This window comes from Dromiciops gliroides, chromosome 3 (assembly GCF_019393635.1).
Source record: "Dromiciops gliroides isolate mDroGli1 chromosome 3, mDroGli1.pri, whole genome shotgun sequence".
Classification (NCBI taxonomy): domain Eukaryota; kingdom Metazoa; phylum Chordata; class Mammalia; order Microbiotheria; family Microbiotheriidae; genus Dromiciops; species Dromiciops gliroides.
In genome coordinates this window covers 323,068,569-323,096,454 of record NC_057863.1, presented here as the reverse complement: position 1 = coordinate 323,096,454, position 27,886 = coordinate 323,068,569, and the positions used below count along the sequence as shown (strand labels likewise).

The following is a 27,886-nucleotide window of genomic DNA, read 5'->3' as shown; positions in this document are numbered from 1 at the left end:
TATTAACGGCGCCATTTTCCAAGTCAGCCAGGTTTGGAATTCCAGCCATCTTGGATGCTGACCCCGCTAAAACACACTAGGTCTGACCCCTCCTCCCACCACCACCCTAGTTTAACCCCTAGGACTTCATTCCTACATTCTTTCAGGAGCCTGCTAATAAGACTTTGAAAACTGGCTGTGGTGGGACAGAAGAGGGCTGGGGGGGGGGGGGGGCTCCCCGGGTGGGAAGAAGGAATTTAACCCACTTACTCTGCCTTCCCTTTGTCATGCAGTCCTCTCCTGGCCCTAGACCAGAATTGAGAGTGGGGAATGGATCTCAGGCTGCTAGAAGAAATATTTCGAACCCCACCTGCATCCATTTAAACTGAATCTTTCCCAAAGGAGATTGCCTTAAGTTAATTTTAATTATGCAATATTTTTAAGGAGCTACATTCAGTAAATGAAAAAACTGATCAAGGCCCTAAAGAGCAGAGAATTCAAACAATTAGAACTTTCTAACCACTGCCAGATGTAGTGACTGTATTGGGTATTCTTGCTTCACTGGTTATCTTTGTTACATAGGAGGATTCAATCTGCTGGGGGGGTTTCCCTCAGAAATGACTGTGATATACTAACAAAAGGATGATAAAATGCCTTTTAAAAACTTCCATGTGATACTGAATGAATATTGGTAAGAACTTTGAAAACTGACCATTAGTGTAATCCAGATCTATGGTTTGATTGGGGGGGGGGACAGCTTTTATGGATTTTTTTTCTTTTAAACAGGAGGCAAAAAATAAAGGACAAGAGATAACATTCAAGAATTTTAAGTGTTTTATTGATACTCAGTTTACACAACAAGTTCAAATTTTCTTAGAAATTTCATAACTTGTACATAAACATTTGTCTGAATTTATAAAGGAACTTAGTTTGATCATTTGCTTTGAGGTATATTGTAAGGACAATCCCTATGGTTTAAGAAGCACCAGAGACAGTGTTTAGTTTGTTATTTATCCTCCTTGTGCCCATAACAAACATCACCAAGCACTGAGTTCTCATTTTAAAATTCAGCAACTGCTGTTTATAGGCTCACCTGCACCCCCTCTGGGAACTCCTCACTACAGGTCCTCTGACACTACTTGTAGAGAGGGAAGGAAGACATACTACAACCATAATTTTCCCTACAGTCAGTATTTCTCTTCTTTCCTGGCCTCTTAAGGAAAGGCTGTAATAATCCCATGGGGTTTCTGTGACTGAAAATCAGGAAAGCTTTAACTCAAACCTACAGCTCATCAACTGGAATATGAATTTACAAAAGAAAATTCTTATCCAGTGTTTTTCTAGCATTCCAGGGCAAAAACCCAGAGCTCCTCTGCCCCCAGGGCTTTCTATTTCAATACAGTAACTCCTGAAAAAACTCTTGGTTTTTATTCTGTTCACAAGGATAGCACACTTGTATAAGAATGTGTACATACATTGAGACAGAAGGTATAAATGAAGAAGCAAAGATCTGTCTAGCTTGTATCTTATCTGCTAAAACAAAGTATCTACATGCACAAAAAGACAACCTATATGGTCACTGAAAAGTAATGCCATTAACAATCAGTTGGCTCACTTCCACCAAGTTGGGCTGCTCTGCTAAAAATGAACTAAGAACTTAGCTTTATTTTTCCCCATCCATCAATAAATGCCTAGATTTCAACAGCAGAGTGTTCTAGCTTTTAAGACACGGAACAGGAATCTTCAGTTTGTTTTCTGTTAATCTACTTTCTTACTCAGTCTGCCATTATTCACATAAAGAGCCATGGTCTTGTCACCCGACAGCCATTTTTACAAAAAAACAAATATTCCTTTATAGAGTTAGTAGCCACATCAAATGAACTGACCGGATCATTGGAAAAGTTACTACTCAGGCTCAAACCCAAAAGGATTTAACTACTGAACTTCCACATTCAATGATGAAAGAATTATAAAAAAATGTTTATGGTAAATAAACTTAGAAATGACTCACAAAAAAGGATCTATACTTTTCCTTTAACACAAAGAATAAGGAGGTTTTTCCTTATGTTGCTTTCATGAGACAGGCAACCTCTCTGATGAAAAAACACATTACTTGACATGAGCTTTTCAGTTGGTGACAACATTTGAATTTAACCTAAAAACTCAACCCTTAAAGTAATGGGCCACAATTCAAAGTGCTTTGCATTTTTTATATAAACCACAGAAATCCAATGGTACAGTAGTTCTATCTGTTTATCCTAGAAATTCACAGCTTAGAAATATGTGCAAGGAACAAAAGGATATGTTCTCAATGTCATAGGTGACCATAATTATTAAATAAATACTCAAAATATCCTTTTCATTGGAAATACAAGAAATCAAAGAGGGGTGAACCTACTACAGATGTTGCTGTGACAAACGAAAGCCTCCTTCTCTGGATTGTTTCCAAATCTCTTCATTTGTTGTTTCAGTCCATGGGAGTTGTAGACCCTGAGATTGTTAGCTCTTAACAGCAACACCAGTCTTGTTCTTATTCAGGAGATCAAAGGTTCTCTGGAGCATAATGAGGGAGTTCTTCAGCTGTAAAGATAGGATTCCGCAAGATAGAAATAAAATGTATTTTCAGAGATCAGATTTCACTTTTAAAAATTTGGCCATATTGAGTGCCAAATGATAATTTTTATATCTCAGATAATTATGTAAATATATATATATATATATATATTATTGGGCAATATTTACATGTTACTCAAGCCCCCAAATTAGATTATAATGTTGGAATATTTATATCAGACATTAAACATCCACTTTTAATCTGTCTTCCATGATCATAATTTGTGCCAAGGTGACTGCTATAATAAAACCATGTCCCTTTTGCTGGGCCACAGTGGACCTCTTGCTGTTGTCTCCTGCTGACTCTACTCCTTCCAAATGCTTATATTCCATTTATCAAATAAAGCAAGAGGATAATTTTCCTAAATGATTTCTAAAATCAGGTCAGTTACAAGGGTTTCCTCACTGTCTTCCAAATAAGTCATTCTTATAACCACCTCTGAACTGTTGGGTTTTTTTCCCAACTATTTTTCCCATCTAGTGGACCTTAACCTATCCAAATTCAAGGTCCACCTATTTTTTGAAAACTTACCTAACCATTCCAACCCACATTGAATTCTCTCCCTCCTCTGAACTCTCCCATAAAACTTAACTCCATCATTCAATTTGGCATTACATTTATGCTTTATATTTATTCTGTTAAATGTTCCTGTTGTATATGTCTTGTCTCCACAACAAAATTTTAAGCTCCTTGAAGGCAGAACTGTGATTTCTATATCAATTCTCCCTCTCCCTGCCCAACTGCTTAACAAATAACTGGAATCAACTGAAATCTTTTCTTCTTTAGACTGTCTAAGAAAGCATAAGTCTTCATAATTAAAGGGCCTATCCACATGGCTAAATTTGTGTGTGTGTGTGTGTGTGTGTGTGTGTGTGTGTGTGTGTGTGTGTGTCAATTGGGGGGTAAGTGACTGCCCTGGGTCACACAGCTAGTAAGTGTTAAGTGTCTGAGACTGGATTTGAACTCAGGTCCTCCTGAATCCAGGGCCAGTGCTCTATCCACTGCGCCACCTAGCTGCCCCCCACATGGCTAAATTTTTAAGTTTTAAATTATTAAACAGATTTGTGCAAAAACTTTGATAACATTAAATATTCAGAATCTTTTAACTTTTCTTCCACGTGAAAGCTAACACTTAAACCTGTGACCCAAGGAGCTTTACAATAAAGTCCCTACTGCTTGTCTTCTACTCTATCCATCATCAGCCCATCCCTTTACTCTCATTTCTTTGCATCTTCACCTCCATTCTGATTTTCATCCAATGGACCTAACTTGGGATGGTGATCTATCTGCCTATTACTTAAAGGGTACCTTGAAACTTAGTTAAATTTATTCTGTATTAGTAATTTTTAAAAATTAAAATTCAGCAAATATTTATTTTTTCAAACATATATTTGCATCATCACAATGTATTTGGTTTTAATCTTCATTAAAATTCATTTTTAAACTAGTAAAAAAAATTATATGAGCTACTTAATAATAAGAACAAGAGCTAATTCATGCTAAGACAGACAGGAGTACTGTAGACTCCCCTACCTGTTCAAGCATGGTTATAGAGTCTCTAAGAACTCCCTTCAATCGATGGGACTGATCTTTGTTCTTCTGAATATTTTCTCCTCTTGATACCACATCAGAGGCTGAACTAAAAGAACAATACCATTTTTGAAATGAGTGCAATTATCGGCTGATCTTTTATTTCCAAAATTCTTTAGTGCAACACTTGGGCATTTGCAAAAAATGGCTTGTCAACAAATAATAGTTAGCAGACCAAGTGTTATTATATTTAAAAGAAGAAATAAAATTTTCCTCTACTTAAAAGTAACAATCTGACAAGAACCAACTAAAGAAGAAATCAGTAACGAGACTTACTTACTTCACAGATTTTTCTTCCTGGACGTGGAGATGGTAAAATGACTGAGCTGCATGCTCTATCTTTGACAGCTTGAGAAAGAGGGTCACATTCAACAAGACTAGCAACAGCAAACTAGGCACAAAGCAAGTTAAACATGGTAAATCCAGACTCTTACCCAATCCTTATGTAACAACAACAGTAACAGCTAGCACATATGTTATCAAGTTTGCAAAGCATTTATATGCATTATTTGATCCTCACATCAACTTGGTGAAATGACACCATTTTACAGTTGAGAAAACTATCTTAGATTAAGTGACTTTTCAAGGGTCAAATGGCTAAGTAACTGGATTTGAATTCAGGTCTTCCTGACCCCCAAGTCCTGACACTACCCACTGCACCAGCTAGCAGCCAAACTGACTTGGTCATTTTGTAATGCTAGTATAATTACATGAATAAAATAACCTTAAAGATAAATCTTCAAAAACAGCATCCCAGTTATTATAAAGAGGGTATGATGGAGAGGCATGTGTGGTTGTGGGATCTGGCTTGGAGATCTGTTGAGTAAATTTTTAAGTTTTAGACATGATCATAAGGCTGGGACCCAGATCATAAGCAATTTAATTGGATGATTATACTTCAAACACAAATCAAGGAAGAACTAGTTTCAAGTAGGTAGTCAAGATACAATCACTTTAGGATAGGAATAATGCTTCAGTATCCCTGTGAAAAGCAAGATTTAAGTAAAAAAATTAAAACATCCATAACATTTTTGTCCAAGCTGCATGATCCCAAATATATATTCATGGTATCATCATATCTAAAATTTCATATGCTAAAACAAACTCATAATGTTGGTTTCCATAACAACATTTCAAATGAATGTTAACCTCATTCAAAATACATACAAAATACATTTAGTATTATATCTTTCTAAAAGCTAAATTTTCCCCCAGTATAATGTTGTCTCCTCCTCCTTACATTTGTAGTAACATTTGTAGTATACTCTTTAGCCAAAAAAAGATCTAGAATAAGGCTAGCTAGCAACAAGCATTTGGGCTGAAATATAAAACAAAAAGATTCAACAAGTCACAGATGTATTTATTATTCAAAATCATGAAAGTGAACTCAATATAGTCAATTCTTGTTAACTCAGGAATCCAAACTGCAAAAAAAAGCCATGTGGTACCCTGGGAAAAGCACTGAATTTGGAGGCAGAAGACATGAGTTCAAATCCCAATCTTATTATTATTTAACACTGGACAACTAACAACCTCTCTGGGCCTCAGTTTCTAAATCTGTAAAATAAGAAATTTAGACTAGCCAAACCTGACATTATGATTTATGAACTCTACTTTTATGAAAACAGATAAATGACATATCTTCATAGATATATTAAAAGAAACAACTTCCAGAGTACATCATTGGGTCAGGAAAGATTTATTAGTTGCCTACACCTAATTTCTCTTTGGCTAATTTCCTCATCTCCTAGATCTGACATTCTATGATAGCACACTTATAGTCTAATGAGATGATCTTAAATTAACAGTGGTGAATCTGAGATACTATAAAATCCTGTGGTTTTTCGAACCATCCAACATTTTCTGTTCAACTATGTTAAGTCTATTTTACTATATTCTAATTCTTTAAAAAAAATTCACTTCATGGTACTTATAACTTAGTTCTACTGCTATTTAATCAAAAAGACCATTATTCTCCAATCATTCTGTATATATAAGAATAAACTATAAGTAAATTTAGGGATACATTTAACCTGATTCCTTGGCTCTAGATAGGTTTTTATTAATTCCAACTATACTGATCCACTCTTTTTCTAAGGATTTTTAATAAAGCAAGTTTCCACAACTGAGTCATTCATTTTGTTATTTAACAACTCTGCTATAAGGAAATTGTGGGTTGTGAGTTTTAAAAAATATATCCTAAAACTAATTTTCATGCAACTTAATTCCATTTTCTTTGAGTCTTTGATTAAAATGGCGAATAGGGTATTACTAACTTCTATATAACACTTAAACATAGTATAAGCATATCCGATAGTAACTCTTACCTTTTCTTTGTCTTTCTTTCTTCACCAAACCTACATTTTAATCCTTTATTTGTAATATTATCATCTAACCCTTTCCAAAGGACTTTTCAATGGTGGAATTCCTACAACTGGCCTCAGTTTTCTCAAGAGAGTGGATAATACCAGGTCTTTTCACAAGTCTGTATGCCACATTAGGGCTGATAAATCAAAGTGGCAAGTGAAATAAGTTTTGATTGTTATCTAAGTGATAATTAATTTCATTTAGACAAAGGTATCCATCCTATAAATACTGACTTCATCTGGACCAGATGGCAGAATACTTAACTCCAGACTATGTTATATGCACACACACAAGCACATCTAAGATGCTTTGACAGCATGTTTATTTTCTCTTAGCCTATGCTAAAAAAACAAAAAATTTATGGACAAAAATGTTGCCTACCTCAGACTCATAATGCTTCTTACAAATGAAGCCATAGAAATTGTTAAATAGAATCTGATTGAGTATATTCTTGTGGAATGCCTTGATCTAGCCTGACTGCCTAGGCAACAGTGTGAAAAGGTATAAATGGGATTATCACTAATCCACCAGCCTATATGTACAAAACTGCCTTAAAGCACAGGGAGCTTCTTATTACTGTCTCTAAGTTAATGCTTGCTGCATTACCACCTGGTTTCTAAAACACAGCATTTCCTGCAATGTCTAAAAACTGAGTTAAAATTAATGGTAGAGGCAGGAGTGATGGAAGTCAGGTGGTTTCATTTTGTAGCTATAACCTCCCAAACCAGTTGTAAGTCTTCTCCTGAAAGGACCTCCATTCAGGAACATACTTCACAAACCATCTAATGTGTGGCCAAGCAATCCATACTTACAAGACACTCATCACCACAACAATGGCAATGTTACGGTTTTCAGTTTCTCTTCTCCTTCCTACAGATCATAGGAAAGACCACGTTAGAAAAGCTCAGCATTGATTCTGTAAGTTTACTCTCTTATAACCTACAAAATATATTTAAATGATCAATTAACAAAAGTACACATGTTCTACCCTTAGGTACCACTAAGATGACAAATGTTTCATCCTTGTGTGATGTTATTTGACGTTTGTTAATTTGTTAACAAATTTGTTATTTGATACAAGAGCTTTCCACAGAGGCAACAGGTCACCAGTGCCTACATATTAAGGTGCCCTGGAGATTCTAAGGCCTGAATTTTACTCCCCTCCTTTACCCTTCATGCATCCTCCACCTGCAGCAATGTGATGACAGAATTTCCAAATGCCTTAAGAAGATTCATTCCTTTGGCTCTAGTCTTTTTGTCTTCTGTTAAAATGCAAATAACCCCTAAGAGTAGTAAGATTAGATGACTGCCAAACTCATTCAAGCTACAAGTAGGTTTTCAAATGGGAAGAGGTTTCTCCCCCACCCCACCCCCACCCCCATCCCCATCCCCTAGCAAGGATGGGACAATACCAAGAAGAGGAAAAAGTGCAAACAGGGAAAGCTAACTTCTACTGCCCGACCAGCCCTCATCTTGTTTTGTTTGTTTTGGTTTTGGTTTTTGGAGGCAATCAGAGCTAAGTGACTTGCCCAGGGTCACACAGCTAGGGTCTGAGGTCACATTTGAACTCAGGTCCTCCTGAATCCAGGGCTGGTGCTCTATCTACCTGGCCACCTATTTGCCCCCCATATCTTTTTGATATGAATAACAATATAAACCCCCCCCTACAGATAAGGGTTAAATTGCACTTAATTATACAGGAACTATTTATAAGGAACTACAAGAGTTTTGTTAGCATTATCTAATAAATGGATGCTTGCAAAATACCACAAAAAACATTTTTAATAAATGGAGAAGTTAAAGAGCAAAGATGCTGGATGACTTTTTGAAGGTCAGAGAACAACAGGGAAGGTAGAACCTGCACTTACCACTCAGTCTCCTTTTCTCCCTCTCACACTCAAGAGGTTCCTTTTGCCTCTTATAACAAAGCCTAAGATTTCTGACCAGGGAATACCTACCTTTAATGTCTCCCTTGGAGTCCAGACCTATGGTCCCTGGGGGGCGTGAAGAAGAGTGTTTAGGAAGCATTTCTGCCATATTTCGATTACATGTTCGTCTTCTTCTCCGTAAGCCACTGGGTTTTCCAGGATCTTCAAGGGACTGCTTTAGCAAAGATTCCTCCACTAACAGATCTGATTCTGCAAATGGGGCAAAAGAGCCTAAGCTTTCTTCTTTTTATGAGCAGATGGAAGTTTACAGGACAAACGTATGACTCAAGAGAAGGGACTTGGAAAGCAATGGAAACGCCTTTCTTAGTCTATAACACAGAGCACAATAAGTAACATAGGACAACTTCCTTGAACTTTTCCTTGTGTTCAAACCCATCTAATGGATTGTCCTTCCTTTAAACAAAAAGTTTTAGAGTACAATGACCCCACAATGATCCTCATCACTCTAGCAAGAATAACCTGTATCAATAAATAATGGGGATCATTAGTGCATATTCAACATATTGCTATATTAAATATTAAGGTAGCTATAAGCCAGTCATGGAAATAACAGGCTGTCCACTTCTCCTAAGTGAAGAGAAAATTTTCTCAAATGAGTATTGGCACCTGATTAGATTACAAATGTTCTGCTACCCAGCTATTGAGACAAGGACTCAGTATTTAACAAAAACTGTTCAGAAAACTCTGAGGTAATAGGTAATCTGGCAGAAACTAAGTCTCACACTGTATACCAAGAGAAGTATGTGATTTAGACATAAAGGGTGACATCATAATCAAATTAGAGGAGCATGTTTGTCAGAACTATGAATAGGGGAAGAATTCATTACTAAACAAGAGATAAGGAGGTTCATAAGAGGTAAAATGGATAATTTTAAACCAATGCAGCTAAAATTAGGGAAAAAGTAAGAAACTTGGAAAAAAATCTTTGCAGCAAATTTCTCTGAAAAAGGTCTAACTTCTAGGATATGTAAGGAACTGGGTCAAATGTATAAGATTAAGAGCCATTCCCCACCTGGTATCTCTCACCTCTGAGCATTCACACAGGCAATCCACATTTCTGAATGCATTGCTTCTGTATCTCTAATATTCCGAATCCTCCTTCCTTAAAGACTCAATTCATAAGCCATGCCCTCCATTATGGTTCCCTAATTCCCTCAACTAAAAAATGTTCTCTATGACCTTAAATTGTGTTAGTGTCTGGCTCTCTCCTTTGCTCTTATCACACCCTACCTTATGTATTTATATTTCTTCCCCCTCACTCCAGTATAATGTAAGCTCTTTGAAGGTAGGTGCTATGTTGGTTTTTATCTAACACGTAATACAGTGCTTTGCTTAATAAGTGCTTATCGAATTGTCAAAAGGTTAAGTGAACCTAAATAATATTCATCAGAAATTAAACTCTTAAATAATCCTGAATTGAGAGACCATCAATTTTTCATGATTAAATGAATCATCTCCCAATAGATTTGAAGGAGGACTTAAAGCACATAAACATCACACATGAATCAGTCCTCTCCAGACAACCTGCTGAATTAGATTCCATCAACATCCTCATGTTCAATGTACAATGTTAGTGATTGGCTCAACAGAACCCAGAGAGGATCTTAGGGACCTCAGGTATATGGGGCACCAGGGATAGGGACAGCATTCCAATGGGAGCCATTCCCACTAAATCTTAAATTCAACCCTGAAAACCACACCTCATTGAGAAAATCTGTCAATAGTAATATAAACAATACTATTTTCAGAAACTAAGTAAATCAAATGATGTACAAACCAAGTTGTTTGAAATAGTCTTCCAATGAGCTCCAAGAGTTCTTTTCAATTAAAGTCTTTACAAGGCCCCACGGTTGTTTTCTATATTTCAATTCTGAAGAAACTCTTACAGGGAATAAAGGAATAAAAGATAATTAAATGAATGGTAGGGAGGGTTATGAGAATGTATAAATAATAACTATTAACAAATAAGAATAACAAAAAAGCAACTGTCCAGGATTAACATTATATTATAAATGTACATAAATATGTATTTGAAGAGAACCACTCTGTGAGATTAAGAAAACCCAGTGAAGAAGAATAGTTATACCTTCAAAAACATGCAGTATTGTTCCTTCACCAATTTTCTTTTTCTAGTTACACTGCTTCCTCAATCTCTCTAACCCTTTTTATAAGCTAAAAATCAACACATTGAAACAAAACAAAACAAAAAATCAAATACACATTTCTCAGAAGCTTTTAAAGGACACTTAATGGAAATAAATTAGTTGAAAATAGATTCAGTAATTGGGCTTGACAGGGCAAAGCACATGAAGGCCTACTCCTCTGTGTCTAATGCTCTAATATTTTTCACTTTCCTCCTGCTGTGGCTTACCGTAGCCTGCACTGCTGCTTTGAAGAACGAGTGATGAAGTATCTGTTCAAAGTGTAGAAATAATCATGGTAGGGAACATCATGTGTCAGAACTTCTGAGTCTACTAAGTAAAATCGTGCTTCTTGACTTTCTTTATATAGCGTCTGTCAAAATAAAGCAAAAGAAAATTAGTGGACATTTTCTATGTACCTATACATCTTGTAGTACTATTCACTCTAGAGCTAACACTCATACATAACCCCTCAATTCTAATAATCATTTGTGAAATGATGGTGAAGATCTCCACATTAGCTTCTGAGAAAGATACTCATAGTACAAAGATTGAAAAAGACATTTTTCAGGTCTCACGAATCACAGAAGATGTATGATATGACCCATTTTCAGAGAAATGCAATAGGGCAATGACTCTTTACAAATAGTCAGGAAAGCCTTACTCAAACTCATCTCCAAACAGGATGATTCATTTCAATAAAATGAGACCAATCCAAATAACTTGCCCTGTCTTCTTGTGAAACCTTTTATTGTGTTTCATAATATAACTGTTGCAGTATAGTATGGTAGACAGGGAACTAACTGTGAAATCAGGAAGAGCAGGTTTCAAAGCCTGCATCTCACTTCACATTAACTGTGTGACTATGAGCATGTCCCTTAAACTCCTGGAGCTCAGTTTCCTCAATTGTAAAGTATACCATAATACTAATAGTATCTACCTCACACATAACATTTTTTACAAACATCATAGTGCTAAGTTTGAATTGTAATCATCTTTCACATAGGTAACTGTTTTATTATCTCAAATGTTGCAATTTGACAGGGAAAAAATTCAGTCAATTTAAGAAAGCCGCCCTACTTTCAAAATTTAATCCTTTGTTTGGTGACTGAAATAAAGAAGAAAAAAAATACTTTCCCCTAAGCAGGCCTCAAACTGTCAAGCTTAGGTTTCGAAAACTCCAGTTCAGGAGAAAAACTGTTTGATAGGCTCTCTTAGTCTGAACCACACCTCTTCTTATTCACTGCCTTATTCACTGACCAGTGCCCTCTTCCCCGAGTCCCATAGTTAACTATGAGGAAAAAAAAGAAAAAAGAATAATGAGCTTATTCAAAAGATGCATGTCATGCACAGACTTTTCCCACTGACTTCCCAATGCATATATCACATTCTAACTTGTATTATAGTTATTTGCGCATATTTTATACCCTGAGACTAGATCGTAAAACTTTGAGGGCAAAAGCCATATTGTTTTTCATTGTATCCTCAATGCCTAGCACATAGTAGTCACTTAATAAAAAAAATTGTTGGAAAATAAAACCACTGACAGGATAGCAGGAATTAATTTGAAATTGGAAAGGTCTCTTTTATTTGCAGATGAATACACACGTTGTACAATTAATCCTGCACAGACAGTTCAAAGTATCCTAGTACCACTGGGAAAGACCTGCTTCACTTGTTGGTCACAGAGAAAGAACATTTAATTTAAAGGACACAAACCTAATTTTGAAAAGCCAACTCCTTTCACCCTTGTTATTGCAGGTATTTGGCTACCTGGCTCCTGGAAAGCACCCTCCATGCCACTTTTGACACCCTCTTGAGTTGGCAACTGTAGCAGCTGCTGCTATTTCAGAAGGTGGTGGTTGGAATGGGTAACCTTTAAGGCTCCTTTCAACTCTAAGATTCTATGATCCTAAAAAGACAGCTTAGAGGCAGTGAGGTGGTTCAGTGGATGGAGACCAGGCCTGGAGTCAGAAAAAGGAGTTCAAAGTTAGCGTCACTCACTTCCTAGCTGTGTGACTCCAGTCAAGTCACTCAAACTCTTCTGCCTTAGTTTTCTCATCTGTGAAATGGGGATAATAGTACCTCGCAGGATTGTGGGGCACTCAGGTGGCCCAGAGGATAGGATAGAGTGCTGGGTCTGAAGTCAGGAAGACTCATTTTCCTGAGTTTAAAGCTGGCCTCAGACACTTACTAGCTGTGTGATACTAGGCAAGTCACTTAACTCTGTTTACCTTAGTTTCCTCATCTGTACAATGAACTGGAGAGAGAAGAGGCAAACCACTCCAGTATCCCCCAGATGGGTTCATGAAGAGTCAGACACGACTGAAACAACTGAACAACAACAATCCAGGATTGTTGTATCAAATGAGATAAGATTTGTAAAGTGCTTTGGAAATCTTAGAGTTATATAAATGCTATTGTTATTAGCAGTAGTAGTAGCATTATTATCATTATGATCATCATCTGTTGGGGTCTCTAAATTATGCCTGATATGTTCTGGAATTATAAAAATTAACTGAATTTACAATTATCTGAGGATTCTGTATAATTTAAATACAACACAGATTGCAGTTGTCTAATTTTTAAAGTACAGTTGAATCCTGGAACTCTATAAATTAAACACTCAATCTTAACCAACAGGCAACTGTTAAATTTCTACTTGGTTGCCTTTTGTTTTTACATGACAGTTTTTCTTAAGACCACCTCCCCATCACAACTGGAAAAAAAAAGATTTAAGGAAAACCACTGATGGCAACAGCAGCAACAGCAAATATGCCATTCAAAGGGCATTGTGAATTCTTAGAGCTAAATGGTCCCAAAGGTTGATGATTTACCATAGATGTTCACAACACAATATCTAATCACTTCTCCATACCCACAATTCTCTTAAAATATTGAATAATCAGCCAAACTATACCTGCTTTTCAGTGGCTGAAGTGAACTTTCCAGTAAGTGGATTGTTGAGAACTATAGTGTATGTCATAGTTCTTAGTTGATCACCACCTGTTTCAATATTCCAAGGGGTAGATACTACATCTAAACACAGAAAACATGTATAATTAGATAAATTCAGGAGTATGTATTATGAAACTTCCAAATCAAATCAAAATTGTTTTACAACTTAAAAATATAATTCTAATGGCTGTTTCTAACTTTATGCTTTAAAAGTTTAGCATTTAACAAATGTAAAGTTGTCTGAGACAGAGTAGGCGCACTTCATAGATGTTTACTGACTGGCTGGCTTTCTTTAAAAACAAAAAGTTTTCAACTATTTTGGAAAGTAGTTTGGACTTATGCTCAAAGAGCATACCTTTTGACCCAACAACACCACTATAAGGTCTGTTTCCAAATGTGATCAGGGAAAATGGAAAAGAACCTAAATGTTCTAAAATATTTATAGCAGCTCTCTATGATGGCAAAGAACTGGAAAGTGAGGAGATACCCAGGAACTTATGAAGGAAAATGCTCTCAACTCTTCTCACTCAAACCACACATCCCATCATCTGCCAAGTCCCATTGCTCCTGATTTGCCTTCTGGTGCTGGGCAGAATATATCTAATCCCACTTCCACATGACAATCCTTCAAATATTTGAAGATAATCATCTTATCTCCAGGGCAACTAGGTGGCACAGTGGATAGAAAACCAGATCTGGAGTCAGGAAGACGCATCTTCCTGGGTTCAAATCTGGTCTCAAACACTTGCTAGCTTTGTGACCCTGGGCAAGTCACTTAACCCTATTTGCCTCAGTTTCCTCATCTGTAAAATGAGTTGGAGAAAGAAATGTCAAAACACTCCAGTATTTCTGGCAAGAAAACCCCAAATAGGTTCATGAAGAGTTGGACACAACTTAAAAACAACTGAGCAACAACAAAACTATTAAGTAGCCCACATCTCTGTGCTATCTACAAGCATAACAGTGTTTAAAGCCCTGACCTATGCAGCTAATTATTTTATACAAAAAGGAAATGGAGTTAATCTGGCATGACTTAATCTTGACAAATCCATGCTGGTTTTCAGAATACATTGCTTCCCCTTGTAAATATTCACAAACCATGCTTTGATAATTATCTCTAGTTTTCAGGCCCATTCTCTTCCCACTCTAGAAAACCAGAATAACAGTTGGCCTTTCATAGTCCGGTGGCACCTCCCATTTCCTCTTTGATTTTAATCAACATCTGCCACGTCATTCAGAGCTATCAGATGAAGCTCGCTCATGGTCATCGACTTGTACTCATTAAGGGCACTGAGATATTCTCTTATTATCTATCTCCTTACTGATCTTGGCTCTTGACTTCCTGCTACAAATTTGTATTCTATCATTCGAAGTTTAAAAAAAAACAAACATTTTCCTTGGGAGCTAAAACAGAAATAAAATCAGAGTTGGGTAATTCACTATTTTCCTCATTATCTGATATCATCTTCCCAATCTATCCTGATCAAGAGTCTCATCCTTCCTTTGGTTTCCTTTTTGCCCTAAGTTTAAAAACAAACAAACTTTTTTATTCTCCTTAGTTTGGCATTCATCACTAGCCTCAGCTCATTCTAGGCTACTCTTGGGTACTGTAGTACAGTATGATATAATTCTTTTGTAGTAACCACCCCTGAATCTTCCATACGTCACAAAAATCAGAAATGGTGAATGAACTCCCTCTATAGTCCCATGGTCTTTTTTAGGGCAACTCATCTTTTTTCCTCCTGATCAGAATCATTCTCATCCTCACCAAAATATAATTCTTGAGAATATCCTATCGCTACTTTCATCAAATTATTCCTTCAGAATACTGGATCACTGGATCCTAACTATCCTTTCTGTAAACCCTCTGAAATATGCTCTCTATATTTCACAATGCCCAGTTTTCTTCTCTTTCTCCATCAAGTGGTAATCAAGTAGTAAACTAGCATTGTTTTAGAAAATCAAAAACAATAATATATACATTCTCCTAGAAATGGGTATTCCAGTTGAGAATGGGTAACTAATGGCAAAACTCACAGAAGAATGGGCTGAAATCATCTTCTAACCAAGAACAGCTTGGAAGGTCAGAAGGAGGGAGCTGCTGTGCTGATACAGGAGTCGGGCCCAACCCCACAGTCACCCTGACACAGATCCAGTCTCAGGAAGTCCTCACCAGAGAAGCAGACCCCCAGAGCCTCTGAATCAGCTGAAGCACCAGTGTTGTCTGGAACTAAGCTCACAGTCTGGTGAGAGGGCTGAGCCCTGGGCAGGGGGGAGACTACAGGGGTCTATGCTGGTGCTAAGGCAGAACTTGGATTCTACACCCCTGCTGAGAAGCAGGAGGTAGGCTTGAGTAGAAGTGGGGGGGGGGGAGGGGGGGGGCAAGGGCACAGGCCCGTTGGAGCTAACAACCACAGCACACAAAGCTGGTTGATTGGCAAGTTGGTCTGGGGTCATCTAGGACCAGGAAACAGGCCGGGTGAGGGAAGAACCTGATTCTCCTTAAATCATACCACCTGGGACTTCTTAAGCTTGGGATACTGCAGCCTGGAAACAGTGCCCCACTTTAAGGAGCTAAAAGTCTAGTAAAAGAAAGGAAAGATGAGCCGACAGAGAAAGGTGAGGACCATAGAAAGTTTCTTCAGTAACAAGGAAGACCGAGGGGCACCCTCAGAGGAAGATGTCAACATCAGGGCCCCTATATCTAAAGCTTCCAAGAAAAATACGAATTGGTCTCAGGCCATAGAGGTGCTCAAAAAGGACTTTGAAGATAAAATTAGAGAGGTAGAGGAAAAAATGGAAAGAGAAATGAGGGTGATGCAGGAAAGACATGAGAAAAAAGTCAACAGCTTGAAAAGTCAAATGGAAAAGGAGGTACAAAAGCTCTCTGATGAAAATAACTGCCTAAGAATTAGGATTGAACAAATGGAAGCCAGTGACTTTATGAGAAACCAAGACACAATAAAGCAAATCCAAATGAATAAAAAAATAGAGGGCAATGTGAAATGTCTTCTGGGAAAAACTGCCGACCTGGAAAATAGGTCCAGGAGAGATAATTTGAAAATTATTGGTCTACCTGAAAACCATGATCAAGGAAAGAGCTTAGACACCATCTTCCAAGATATTCTCAGGGAAAATTGCCCTGAAATTCTAGAAGAAGAAGCTAAAATAGATATTGAAAGAGAATGGGTAACTAATAAAACTGGGGGGGGAGATGGGGGAAGAAGTCAGAACATTTTTAGAAATTTGGGTGTTTTTTTTTTCATTGTGATCTAGATTCATAATTCCTTCTGTGCAGGGAATTCCTGTTATGGAAACTCCCTCCACCTGACTGCTAGGACACTGAGAGGCTAAATATTGAAGCAGAGGAAGAAAGTATAGTGTTGTGGAAAAATCAGGACAGTCAGGTTCTAGTTTCAGCTCTGCTTCTGACTGGCTAGGTAACCAATGACAAGTAACTTAACCTCATAAGCCCTTGTTTTCTTGTCTATGGAATCAGAATATTGATACTGTCATGGGGTGCAGAGCACCCCAGAAGTTCTCTGGGGCACACCAAGGAATCTTCTCCTAGAGAAACTAAACCAGAGGATAACACCTAGAGAGATAAGCTGAACCAAATCGGACTGAGCTAGCTTGGGATTCCTACCCTTCATTCTGGTCTCCCTTACCCTGGGGAGATAAATTTGGGTGTGGCTTCGGCCTTTGTGTTCTGAAGAGGGAACCACAGCCACCCCTCACCCAGTTCCCCCAGCTACCACCAGTGGGGGATGGTCCTCTCTCACTAAAGGAACTTTTCATGGGCAGATGGTCCACCCCCATCAGTCCTCTATAAAAGTACCTTCCAGTCTCCTGTTCGAGGAGATTTGGTACTTCTGAGCCATGTGCTTTATGCCAAATCTCCCCATGAAAAGTCCAAGGATTTCTTTCATGGTTTCCCTCCCCCCCCCACCCTTCCCTTCCCTTGCTCCTAAATAAACTATCACCATTTTCTAACTAAGTTTTGTGTGCAAGAGGGTGTAATTCTTTAAAGAGGAATTCCCAAGAACTCCAATCCCTAACCCAACCCCTACCCCATTTCCCACCATATCAATACTTTCATTACTTACTGTACAGAGCTATTACAAGGAAAGCAGTTTGTAAACTATAAGCTATATATAAATATGAGCTCCATTTTTATTACCTCTAAGGGTCCTTTCAAACTGAATGTTGTTTGATTTTATTATTTTAATAAAAACAAACTATACACCTTCAATTATTCCATTTTTCTTAAGCTAGAGGAAAATAATGGACAAAATATGCATTAAATTAATATCTATCTATCCTTTGTTAGGATAACTATAAAATTCAATTAGTAGCAGTGAAAAAAAAACCTCTTGGCTACTCTGTACTGAATGATGAAATGAGAAAAATACACTAAGTAGAGCAGATCAACTGAATATCCTCTTTAAAGTCATTACAATTTTTTGGGGGGATGAAACTCATAAATGATGGAGTAAGAGCTACTATCTCATTAAATGGAATAGAATGACATCTTCACCAAGGACCTGTGATTTCAGAAAAATGAATCATTTAGCTTCTTTAAATTCCAGTCTTTCCCCTTATTGGTTCCATTAATCATATAATCATATGTTTACTAAGTGCTTTTAAAATCACAGTATAATTTCAGTATAATAGTTCATGGCCTTACAATGCTGCCTCTTGGAAACCCCCCCCCCCAAGGGCAATAGGGGTTAAGTGACTTGCCCAGGGTCACACAGCTAGTAAGTGTCAAGTGTCTGAGGCCAGATTTGAACTCAGGTATTCCTGAATCCAGGGCCGGTGCTTTATCCACTGTGCCACCTAGCTGCCCCCTCTTGAACCTTTTAACGGTATAGGAAACAATGACACATAATCAGAGAGATCCTTACAAATAAGTTATATGTTATAGTTAACTTTCTAATGGGACCCTATTGAACTGCATGAGTTAAATGATCCCCAAAGTGGCTGCTTTACTCCAGTGGAATGATTTATAAGTGGAATGTGAATGATCAAACAATTAGTCTATTTGTGAATTTAATGGAAGTGATTAAATAACAATTTAGCTGTTATCTAATCCTTAAAACCAAAGCAAGTCCAATTGTGTTTCTTTCCCTCTGAATGAATTAATAACTTTCATACTAGTATGATTCTAGTTCAACTTACTAAACTTAACAATGAAATTCCCTGAAACTTACTATTAAGTAAGGACAAATGAACAAACCTATTATATTCCTGGAATTGGCGAATCTCTGCATGAAGCGTGAACTGGTGAAAAGCAATTCAAACATTCTATCAGCACTGATATGAAAAACACGGTTTAGAAAAAGTCTTCCATTAAGGTCTCTCTCAGGAATATTTTCTTCAACTGTGGGGAAAAAAAACACAAAAGAAAGAGAAGAGACTGAGGAAAAGCAAATTCAAGTTTTGTTTGCACAATAAAAGTCTAATAGATATCAGATGGTTAAATATTTACTATTTAGTATGATGGTCAGTACATGTCAGTATACCAGAAAAATCCTGTATTGTTAAACTTGGTAAAGTCCATATTTTCAATTAATTAAATCCAATTAAATTGTTATGGGAATATTAAGCTTGGCTGATATCAAACTCCCAATAATCCATTACTCTAAAAGGCCCTTAGATGAATTTTCCAGGGTATCTATCCAAAGCTGGCAACTACAGTGATTCAAGACTACAGGGAATATTCTTGTCTCATATTGTTTTCTAATTATTTTCCCATGAGTTTTTCTTATCTCCCTATATACAAAGGATCTCAGCTAAACCACTCAGACTCACCATATATTGTATATTCATCAATTCTCATCCCAAAAGCATTTGTTCACACTATTTTGCAGGGCTAGAATGCTTTCCTAGGCATTTCTGATTATTTAATTATGCTTCCTCTCCCTTTTCTAGGCCTATTTTACTTCTCCATAAGACCTTCCTTCAAATCTAGAAATAGAATAGGTGCTCAGTTAATATTAATATGGTCCCAACATATGATATTTAAAGCTCATGATACAAAGAAACTGGTATCTAATATTTAGTGACAACTGCACAACTTGGTGACTTTGCCCAAACAAAGGAGACCGGATGATCAGGACAAGAACTTAACGAGCATTAAGGAATTGGAGACAAGAGAGCAAAAGAGCCAAAAGTTAAATATTAAACAAAACACTAATATCTCTCCCAAACACATATCTCTTTGTTGAATAGAAAACATAAACAACAAAACTTAATTTTTATTACGTGAAAGCTTTGCTTTGCAGCACTGCTGAGTGAAAGGAGACTATAGGGAGCGTAAATCGGGAAGCTAACAAGTGGGAAAATTCAAGAACCAGTAACTATGTAGATATAGCCACAAAGAAATCCTTCTGGCAGATGTTTCAGTCAATCCAATCCATTCCATTCTAGGACATTTATTATAATCCTATGTTGTAAGATACTATGTTTGTATCTGGAGATACAAAAACAAAAACTAAGATTCCTGCCTTCAAGGAGCTTACTATGGAGATACATATGACCAATGATCAATAAACACAAAGTTTTTGCAAATTTCTTTTTAAAAAACATTTCAATTTTTATGGATAGCTTTTGTAATGACATCACTTAGATTTTCAAATATATTCCTCTCCCTTATCCTGTGAGTTCTCCCCTAAAAAAATACACAAACAAATAAATAAAAGGGGGGCGGAGGGGAAAGACAGTACAACAAAACTAACACATCAGTGTCACCTGGCACTAATGCAATGCCCTGAATCTACGGTGAGTGCCCAAGCTCTCCAGTGAAGGAAAGGAGGTGCCATTCTCTCATCTGGCCTTCCTAAGGCAAGCTTAGTCATTACAATTACACAGCATTCAGGACTGTTTTGTTCTTGTTCTTTCCAGTCACTATGTTGTGGTCATTATCTATGCTGTTTTCCTGGTTCTTCTTACTTCAGTCAGTTAGACAGCAAACATGTAATAAGTACCTACTCTGTGTTCTAAGCAACAGATACACAAAGAAAGCTAAAAAAACAGGTCCTGCTGTTCTCAAGGAGGTCACAGCCTAATGGGGGACAAAACATACAAATATCCAAGATAAATATCGGTATAAACTGTAAATAATCAAGAGATGGGAGGCATTGGCATTAAATGAAATCAGAAAACTTTCTTATCAGAGGTGGGATTTTAGTTGGGCCTTGAAGGAAGCCAGAGAGGCCAGGAGATGCAGATGAGGATGGAAAGAATTTCGGGAGCTCTCTGTGGAAGTCTTCCCCGTTCTTCTCTAAATTCTTCATATTCATCATTTCTTATGGTTCATGTACACACAATTTCTGTTTTATTCATCCTCCAGGCAGTGAACAACTACTTTGCTTCTAGTTCTTTGCTAACAGACACATACACACACACACACACACACACACACACACACACACAAAATGCTTCTATAAATATTTTGATGATGACAGGATCTTTCCTTCTGGCTTGAATCAATATCTCAATCTCTCAACCTCTCTCTCTCTCTCTCTCTCTCTCTCTCTCTCTCTCTCTCTCTCTCTCTCTCTCTCTCTCTCTCGCCCAGGGTCACACAGCTAGTAAGTGTCAAGTGTCTGAGCCTGGATTTGAACTCAGGTCCTCTTGAATCCAGGGCCGATGCTTTTATCCACTGTGCCACCTACCTGCCCTCTTGAATCTCTTTAAGGTATATGTCTAACAGGGATTTCTGGGTTAAAACATATGAAGTCATTTTCTTACTGTAATTCCAAATTGTTTTCCAGAATGAATGGACCAACTCACAGCTCCACCAACAGTGAATTAGTCACCTGTCTTTCTACAGCCCTTCCAACACTAATCACACAAAGTAACTTCAAGAGGAGGACAACATTAACCACTTGAGGAATCAAGAAAGGAATTCTCTAGGATTTGGAAAATAATGGAAGTTGTTTAATAATGCTAAAGATGTTGATGTCAAGAACTTTCCTTTCCAGGTCCGTCAGTTACTTTGGCTGGTAGGGAGGCAGGAGAGGCAGCTGGCAGGTTTTATCTCTGAAAGGATTGTTTGCCTTCTTGGGTGCTAGTTTGGGGGTAGGTTGGAAGGCCAGTGGTATGAGGTGGGAGTGGAAGCGCTGCTACACTCAGGGTTCTTGGGTTTGCATGCCCGATGGTGACACTTGGTTGGTAGGTAGTGTAGGCAAGGATAGGGATGCTCCCCTGGACGATGGTTGTGGTTGATGGAAGCAAAACTTGTGGCTTGTGGGGAGAGGTGGCACTGCTGTTTCTCAGGCTCTTGGGCTTATCTGCTTGTTTATTACAGTTGGTATTACCATAATGATCTAAGAGACTTCTTATTCTCATAGATGGAGTTATAAAGAGCTCAAAAGAGAGATTCTAAGGCTTCAAAAAAACCCCTTTGTGCACTCTAGGTCATTAAAGATAGGAATATATGATTATGCATCTTTCAAGTCTGTTGAACATACTCAGTCCCAATTTGGAGTCCTTAGACAAGTGCATATGGCAATTATAAAAATCTATACTAGAGGGTAGCAGCTTTAGGTAGGGGCAAGTAATTACCATAAGTCCAAAGGGTAAGCCTAGTTCAGTTTCTGAGTACCGTTTAACTCTGAGTGAATACCCAGGAAGTAGATCTGAATGAAATTTATGGGTCAGTATCAAAGGGTTCCAGGGCAGCTAGATGGTGCAGTGGATAGAGCACCGGTTCTGGAGTTAGGAGGACCTGAGTTCAAATCCAGCCTCAGACACTTAACACTTACCAGCTGTTGTGACCCTAGGCAAGTCACTTAACTTCAATTGCTTCACCAAAAACAAACAAAAACAAAGGGCTTAAACCAAAAAGAAGGAGATATGTAAGAGTACAGAAAAGGGAGGTTGGGAAGAGCATCCCAAGTACTGCATAGGTAAATAGATACAATTAATCAGTCAGTCAATAAACATTAAGTGCTTACTATGTGACAGGCACTAGAAAGCAGCTGAACAGGACTTTATTTACTACTGATGAGTTTTCTTTTCTGTTGCGATCTTACATATCCCCACCTATCAAATCTAGTGGATTGCTGTCACAATTATCCTGCCTTACAAAACAAACAAACAAAAAAAGGGGGCAGTGGATTAAGCACCGGCCCTGGATTCAGGAGGACCTGAGTTCAAATCCGACCTCAGACACTTGACACTTACTAGCTGTGTGACTCTGGGCAAGTCACTTAACCCCCATTGCCCTGCCAAAAAAAAAAAACCCCAATCCCCCCAAAAACAAACAATTATCCTGCCTTTCACTTCCTCCCTCCCCCTCAAATCTTCAGTCCAGATCTGCTGGTTCCTTCCTTGCTGCCTACAAACACATCCAAATCTTCACCCTTAAAAGCCCTGCCTTATGTTCTACATCACAGGATCATAATTCTAAAGGTAGAAGGGTTGTCACATACCCTTTTAGTCTACCTCTCTCACTTTATAGATGAAACTGAGGCCCAGAGAGAACTGACACTCACCCAACGCCATGGAGGTAGCATCATCTCTCCTCTTCTCAATCTCCTTGAAAAAATTATTTATAGTCAATGTCTCTATTTCTCTTGCTTTCTTAAAAGTAATTTTTATTTTCTATTAATGTATCTAAAAACATGAACATTTCAAAATATAAAAAGTAGAATGTATGTGAAACCATCTACTTCCATTATGTATATCTTAAAAATACAGATTAAATCCCAGTACAATGCTTTGAACATAGTAGGTACTTAATGACCACTTATTAACTGACAGAACAAAACTTTTTGATTGATGGATTAAATTTAATGAGCTACTAACAATAGTATGCTGTGTCTCCTTCTAAAAATGCCCTTCTGTTCTCTTCAGTGTATTTTTAGGAGTTCCATTGATGCTTTTCTCTTTTTCCTTTTTTTGGGGGATATCATTACCACTACTAACCAACCACTCCCTATCCCCTGAAAACTGAGGTCCTTTCTGTAAAATATAACTATAATGAAGCAAAACAAATCAACATATCTGAAAACGAGTTTCTCATTTTGCATCTCTCACCCATCACCTCTCTGTCAAGAGGAGGGAGGCACCCTGCATCATCGGTTCTCTGAAGTCAATATTAGTCATTGCATTTATCAGAAATCCCAAGTTTTTTCAAAATTGTTTTCCTTTCCATTGTAGTACTCATTCTACAAATTGTTTCCCTGGTTCTTTTGTTGTTGTTGTTGTTGTTGTTTTGTTTTGTTTGGTGAGGCAACTGGGGTTAAGTGACTTGCCCAGGGTCACACAGCTAGTAAGTTGTCAAGTGTCTGAGGCCGGATTTGAACTCAGGTCCTTCTGACTCCAGGGCTAGTGCTCTATCCACTGTGCCACCTAGCTGCCCCTCCCTGGTTCTTTATACTTAATCCTGCATTAGGCTCATATAAGTCCTTTCAGGTTTCTATTAATCCATTAGATTCATTATTTCTTACGGCATAACAATATTTCATTCCCATTCATATAGGAAGGAAAGAAGATAAGCATTTATTAAGCTCTTATTACATGTCAAGCACTGTGCTAAATGCTTACAAATATTCTCATTAGATCCTCACAACAACCTTGGGAAGCAGGTGCTACTATTACTCAATTTTACAGTTGAAATAACTGAGGTTGACTTGCCCAAGATCCCATAGTAGACCAAGGTCTGAGGCCAAATTTGAATCTAGGCCATACTGATTCTACTCTTTTTGTTTGTTTGTTTGTGTGGGTTCTTTTGTTTTGTTTTGTTTTGGTTTTGTGGTGCAATGTGGGTTAAGTGACTTGCCCAGGATCACATAGCTAGTGTCAAATGTTTGAGGTCAGATTTGAACTCAGGTCCTCCTGAATCCAGGGCTGGTACTTTATCCACTGCACCACCTAGCTGCCCCCTGAATATTTCTACTGAAGGTGCCCCTGATTCTACTTTTAATGCTCTATTCACTGTGCCTTTTAGCTGCCCCTATACTATAATTTATCCATTCTCTAATTGATGGGCAGCCACCGTGCTTACAGTTCTTTACTACAGTAAAAAATGCTGTTATAAATATTTGTGTACATATATACATACATGTGCCCTTTCTTCTTTTACTTCTTTGGTATTGCTAAGTGAAAGGATATGGACAATCCAGTGATTTTCTAGGTATAGTTTCAAGTTACTTTCCAAAATATATGCTCAGTGGTGGCATTTCTGCCTATTAAGCATTTTTGTTGTTGTTGTTGTTGTTGTTGTTTTTGCAGGGTAATGAGGATTAAGTGACTTGCTCAGGGTCACATAGCTAGTAAGTGCCAAGTATCTGAGGCTGAATTTGAACTCAGGTCTTCCTGAACCCAGGGCTGTTGCTTTATTCACTGTGCCACCTATCTGCCCCCCAGTAAGCATTTTTAATGGATGTTCCATAAGCTTCTAAACTCAAAATGTCCCAAACAGAATTCATTATCTTCTTTCTCCCAAGAAACCTTCCAAATTTCCCTATTTCTATAAAGGACACCGCTGTCCTTTAAGTTACCATGTTTGCAAATTTTGTGTCATTTAAACTTGATTCCTGACTTTTCCTCAACCCACATATCCAAATCACTTGCCATATTTTGTTGATTCCTCATCCATGTCTCTAGTATCTGTCCTCTTCTCTCTATTCACATAGCCACCACCTACTAGTTCATGCCCTTAACGCCTCTTGCCTAGACTACTGCAATAGCTTCTGAACTGTTCTCCCTGATTCATCTCTTTCCACTTCAATCCACTGTCCCACACAACTGCCAAACTGATTTTTCTAGTTAGGTCATCAATGACACTAGTCCATAGTTGTGGTACAATTAGGAATGCCAACCCAGAATGAGGAAGACATTAGGTTAATGAGGTATAGTACACACCCTCAAAGGACCAGTCCTACCAACTTTCATATAAGGTCAAAGAGGGAAGGGTGAGGGGAGGTAGGTTTTTAGACCTGATAGAACCCTAGCTCTGCAAATCTAGCCCACAAGACAATGCTTGTCCCATGGTATGAACTTAACAAATGTTTTTTGATTGTTTTCTAGGTGTAGAATGACAAGAGTTGACAGGTGTATCATAGGAAATAGAGCAAAATACTACTTCCTAATTTCTGGGATTTAGAGGAAATTACTTTTTGCATTGCCTTCATTTACAATTAACCATCAAAAGGAAAATGAGTAATCTACATTTGTATACTTTTTGACAAAGAAGTTAGGTAAAGCCCCACCCCCCCAAATGATACAATCGAGGTATCATTGATAAAAACTAGTTGGCTAGGGGGGCGGCTAGGTGGCACAGTGGATAAAGCACCAGCCCTGGATTCAGGAGTACCTGAGTTCAAATCTGGCCTCAGACACTTAACACTTACCAGCTGTGTGACCCTGGGCAAGTCATTTAACCCCCATTGCCCCGCAAAAAACAACAACAACAACAAAAACTAGTTGGCTTCCTGCTAACCAAATCCTACCTCCAGGCATGAATATTCCATATCTACTTTCTGGGAACAGCATGTACTGACCTCTAACATATATCACTCCAGATGCCTTTACTATTCTTTATAAAGCATGGGGACTTTACAGTCTAGCCATCAGGATGTGGGTGCTATACAATGAAAAGATGGACTTTGAAGAGCAATGTGATAAAGGATAATCAGAAATAGGAGATCAACTGTGATTTGCAGATAGGTAGGTAGACCATAAGCCAAAATATTTCCTCACTAATTCTGAACTTCCCAAGTAAGATTCATAATTGCTTAAGAGGTAAAAATAATAATGGGTAGCCTCTATTCTTCATTTATATCCATGGCATTTTTAAGTAATGAGAGGAAGAATCTCCCACAAGTTGAGTGGGGCCTCCATGGCAAATTTATGCGAAGTCATAGGTCAGAGATGGGCAGACATGACTGAGTTGGGTTTTGTACTGTAGGAAGGAATCTCTACATTCGGACCTAACGGAGTTTTAATTGAAAAAAACTGTGAATTATAGAAAAAATTAATAAAATTATTTACATGTTATAATCTAAATGTTATCTCCCCAAATAATTTCTTTTTAAAAATCCTACTGAATAATTTTAATGTAAATTTAAAATTTAAGTCATAATAAATAAATATAATTATTCTAAGATCATATTGAAAACCTCTTGGATCTAAGATCAAAAATCAGAAATTTTAGTAATGTGGAAATTTATTTTGATTTAGGCTGAGATTAGAAAGCCTTAGGCCCTCAGGGTCTCTCCACCTCCTCCTCAGCTTCAGCTGAGCGGAAAAAGGGGGGGGGGGGGGCGCGGCTATACAAGACCCCAGGTCAGACAGCTGGGGAAAAAAAGCCCCCAGCTCCCTCCGACCTGAGGGGAGCTATCTGAAAGATAGTCTGTGCTGAGGCACGTGAAGTGGGAGTGCCCCCCCCTCCCACAACCAGCCACAGCTCTGGCTTGCGGATTAGCTTGGTCTGTGGGGGGCAAAGGAAGCCCGGAGATTTGAGTGGAGAGAAGAAAAGGTATATATAGACCTGGAAGTTAGAGGAGGGGGGCTGACTAGAGGAGGACAGACTAGATAGAGAGACAAGATTGGAGAGGTGGGGCTGACTAGGAGGAGGGGGACAAGGAAGGAGGAGAGTTCGGTTTAGAAAAGAAGAGACCGGGCTGACAAGGTTACAGGCCTTAATACAAACCAGGGAAAGTGTAACGTGCCCTGAGGCCGGAGGCGGCTAAGGCCCTTATTGAATTCAAGAAGTTTGAAGAGCAGCAGGTGGGAAAGAGACACAGTGGAAAGAGACCACAGGAAAGCAGTCAGGTTGTACATTTTATTTTCCTGTATTCCCAAATTCAAATAGTATCTCATAAATAAACTCTGATTTGATTATTTAGTTAAGAGGCTTCTTAATATTTTGCTTATCAATTTGGGAGTGGAGCAGTGTGGTGGAACTTTATAAATGGTCCACATTAAATTAACGAAGTCAGATAGCCAAATAGTCAACAGTCCCCAGATTAGTCCTCCAGTCAGATTAGCCCTCAAAATTGGCCCTAGTTAACAAAATATTTCCACATTTTAATGGTGACCCACAAAGGGACTTACGGCCCAATTATAATTTTTCTAAATTTATCATTTTTCATATAATCATAATTTTTCATAAATCCAATTATATATAATTTTCCAGGTTAGTTATAGTTATTAATAATTAATTTTTGGTACAGTAACACTGTTCCTACATCTGATGGGATTATAAAAGCAGCAGCACATTTAGGCTGTCATGTTCAACAGGTACGTTTAAGAATTGGCCAAACAGAACATAT

General features: G+C 37.9%; 1 protein-coding gene and 1 long non-coding RNA gene across 3 annotated transcripts in view; one reads left to right on the top strand and one right to left on the bottom strand.

The window, feature by feature from the left end:
- LOC122746841 overlaps positions 1-27,886 on the top strand; it is a 46,182-nt gene that overhangs the window by 2,665 nt on the left and 15,631 nt on the right. The window lies entirely within an intron of this gene.
- The window catches only part of GRAMD1C (GRAM domain containing 1C), a 129,746-nt gene continuing 102,677 nt past the window's right edge, over positions 818-27,886 (bottom strand). For both annotated transcript variants that reach the window (XM_043992873.1, XM_043992874.1), the window contains 9 exons: positions 18,838-18,981; positions 13,561-13,679; positions 10,871-11,013; positions 10,277-10,380; positions 8,509-8,688; positions 7,363-7,420; positions 4,464-4,574; positions 4,127-4,232; positions 818-2,559 (listed from right to left, as the gene is read on the bottom strand). In XM_043992873.1, coding sequence (XP_043848808.1) covers positions 2,479-2,559; positions 4,127-4,232; positions 4,464-4,574; positions 7,363-7,420; positions 8,509-8,688; positions 10,277-10,380; positions 10,871-11,013; positions 13,561-13,679; positions 18,838-18,981 — 1,046 coding nt within the window. In that variant the 3' untranslated portion in view covers positions 818-2,478. The remainder of the gene's footprint in view (positions 2,560-4,126; positions 4,233-4,463; positions 4,575-7,362; positions 7,421-8,508; positions 8,689-10,276; positions 10,381-10,870; positions 11,014-13,560; positions 13,680-18,837; positions 18,982-27,886) is intronic.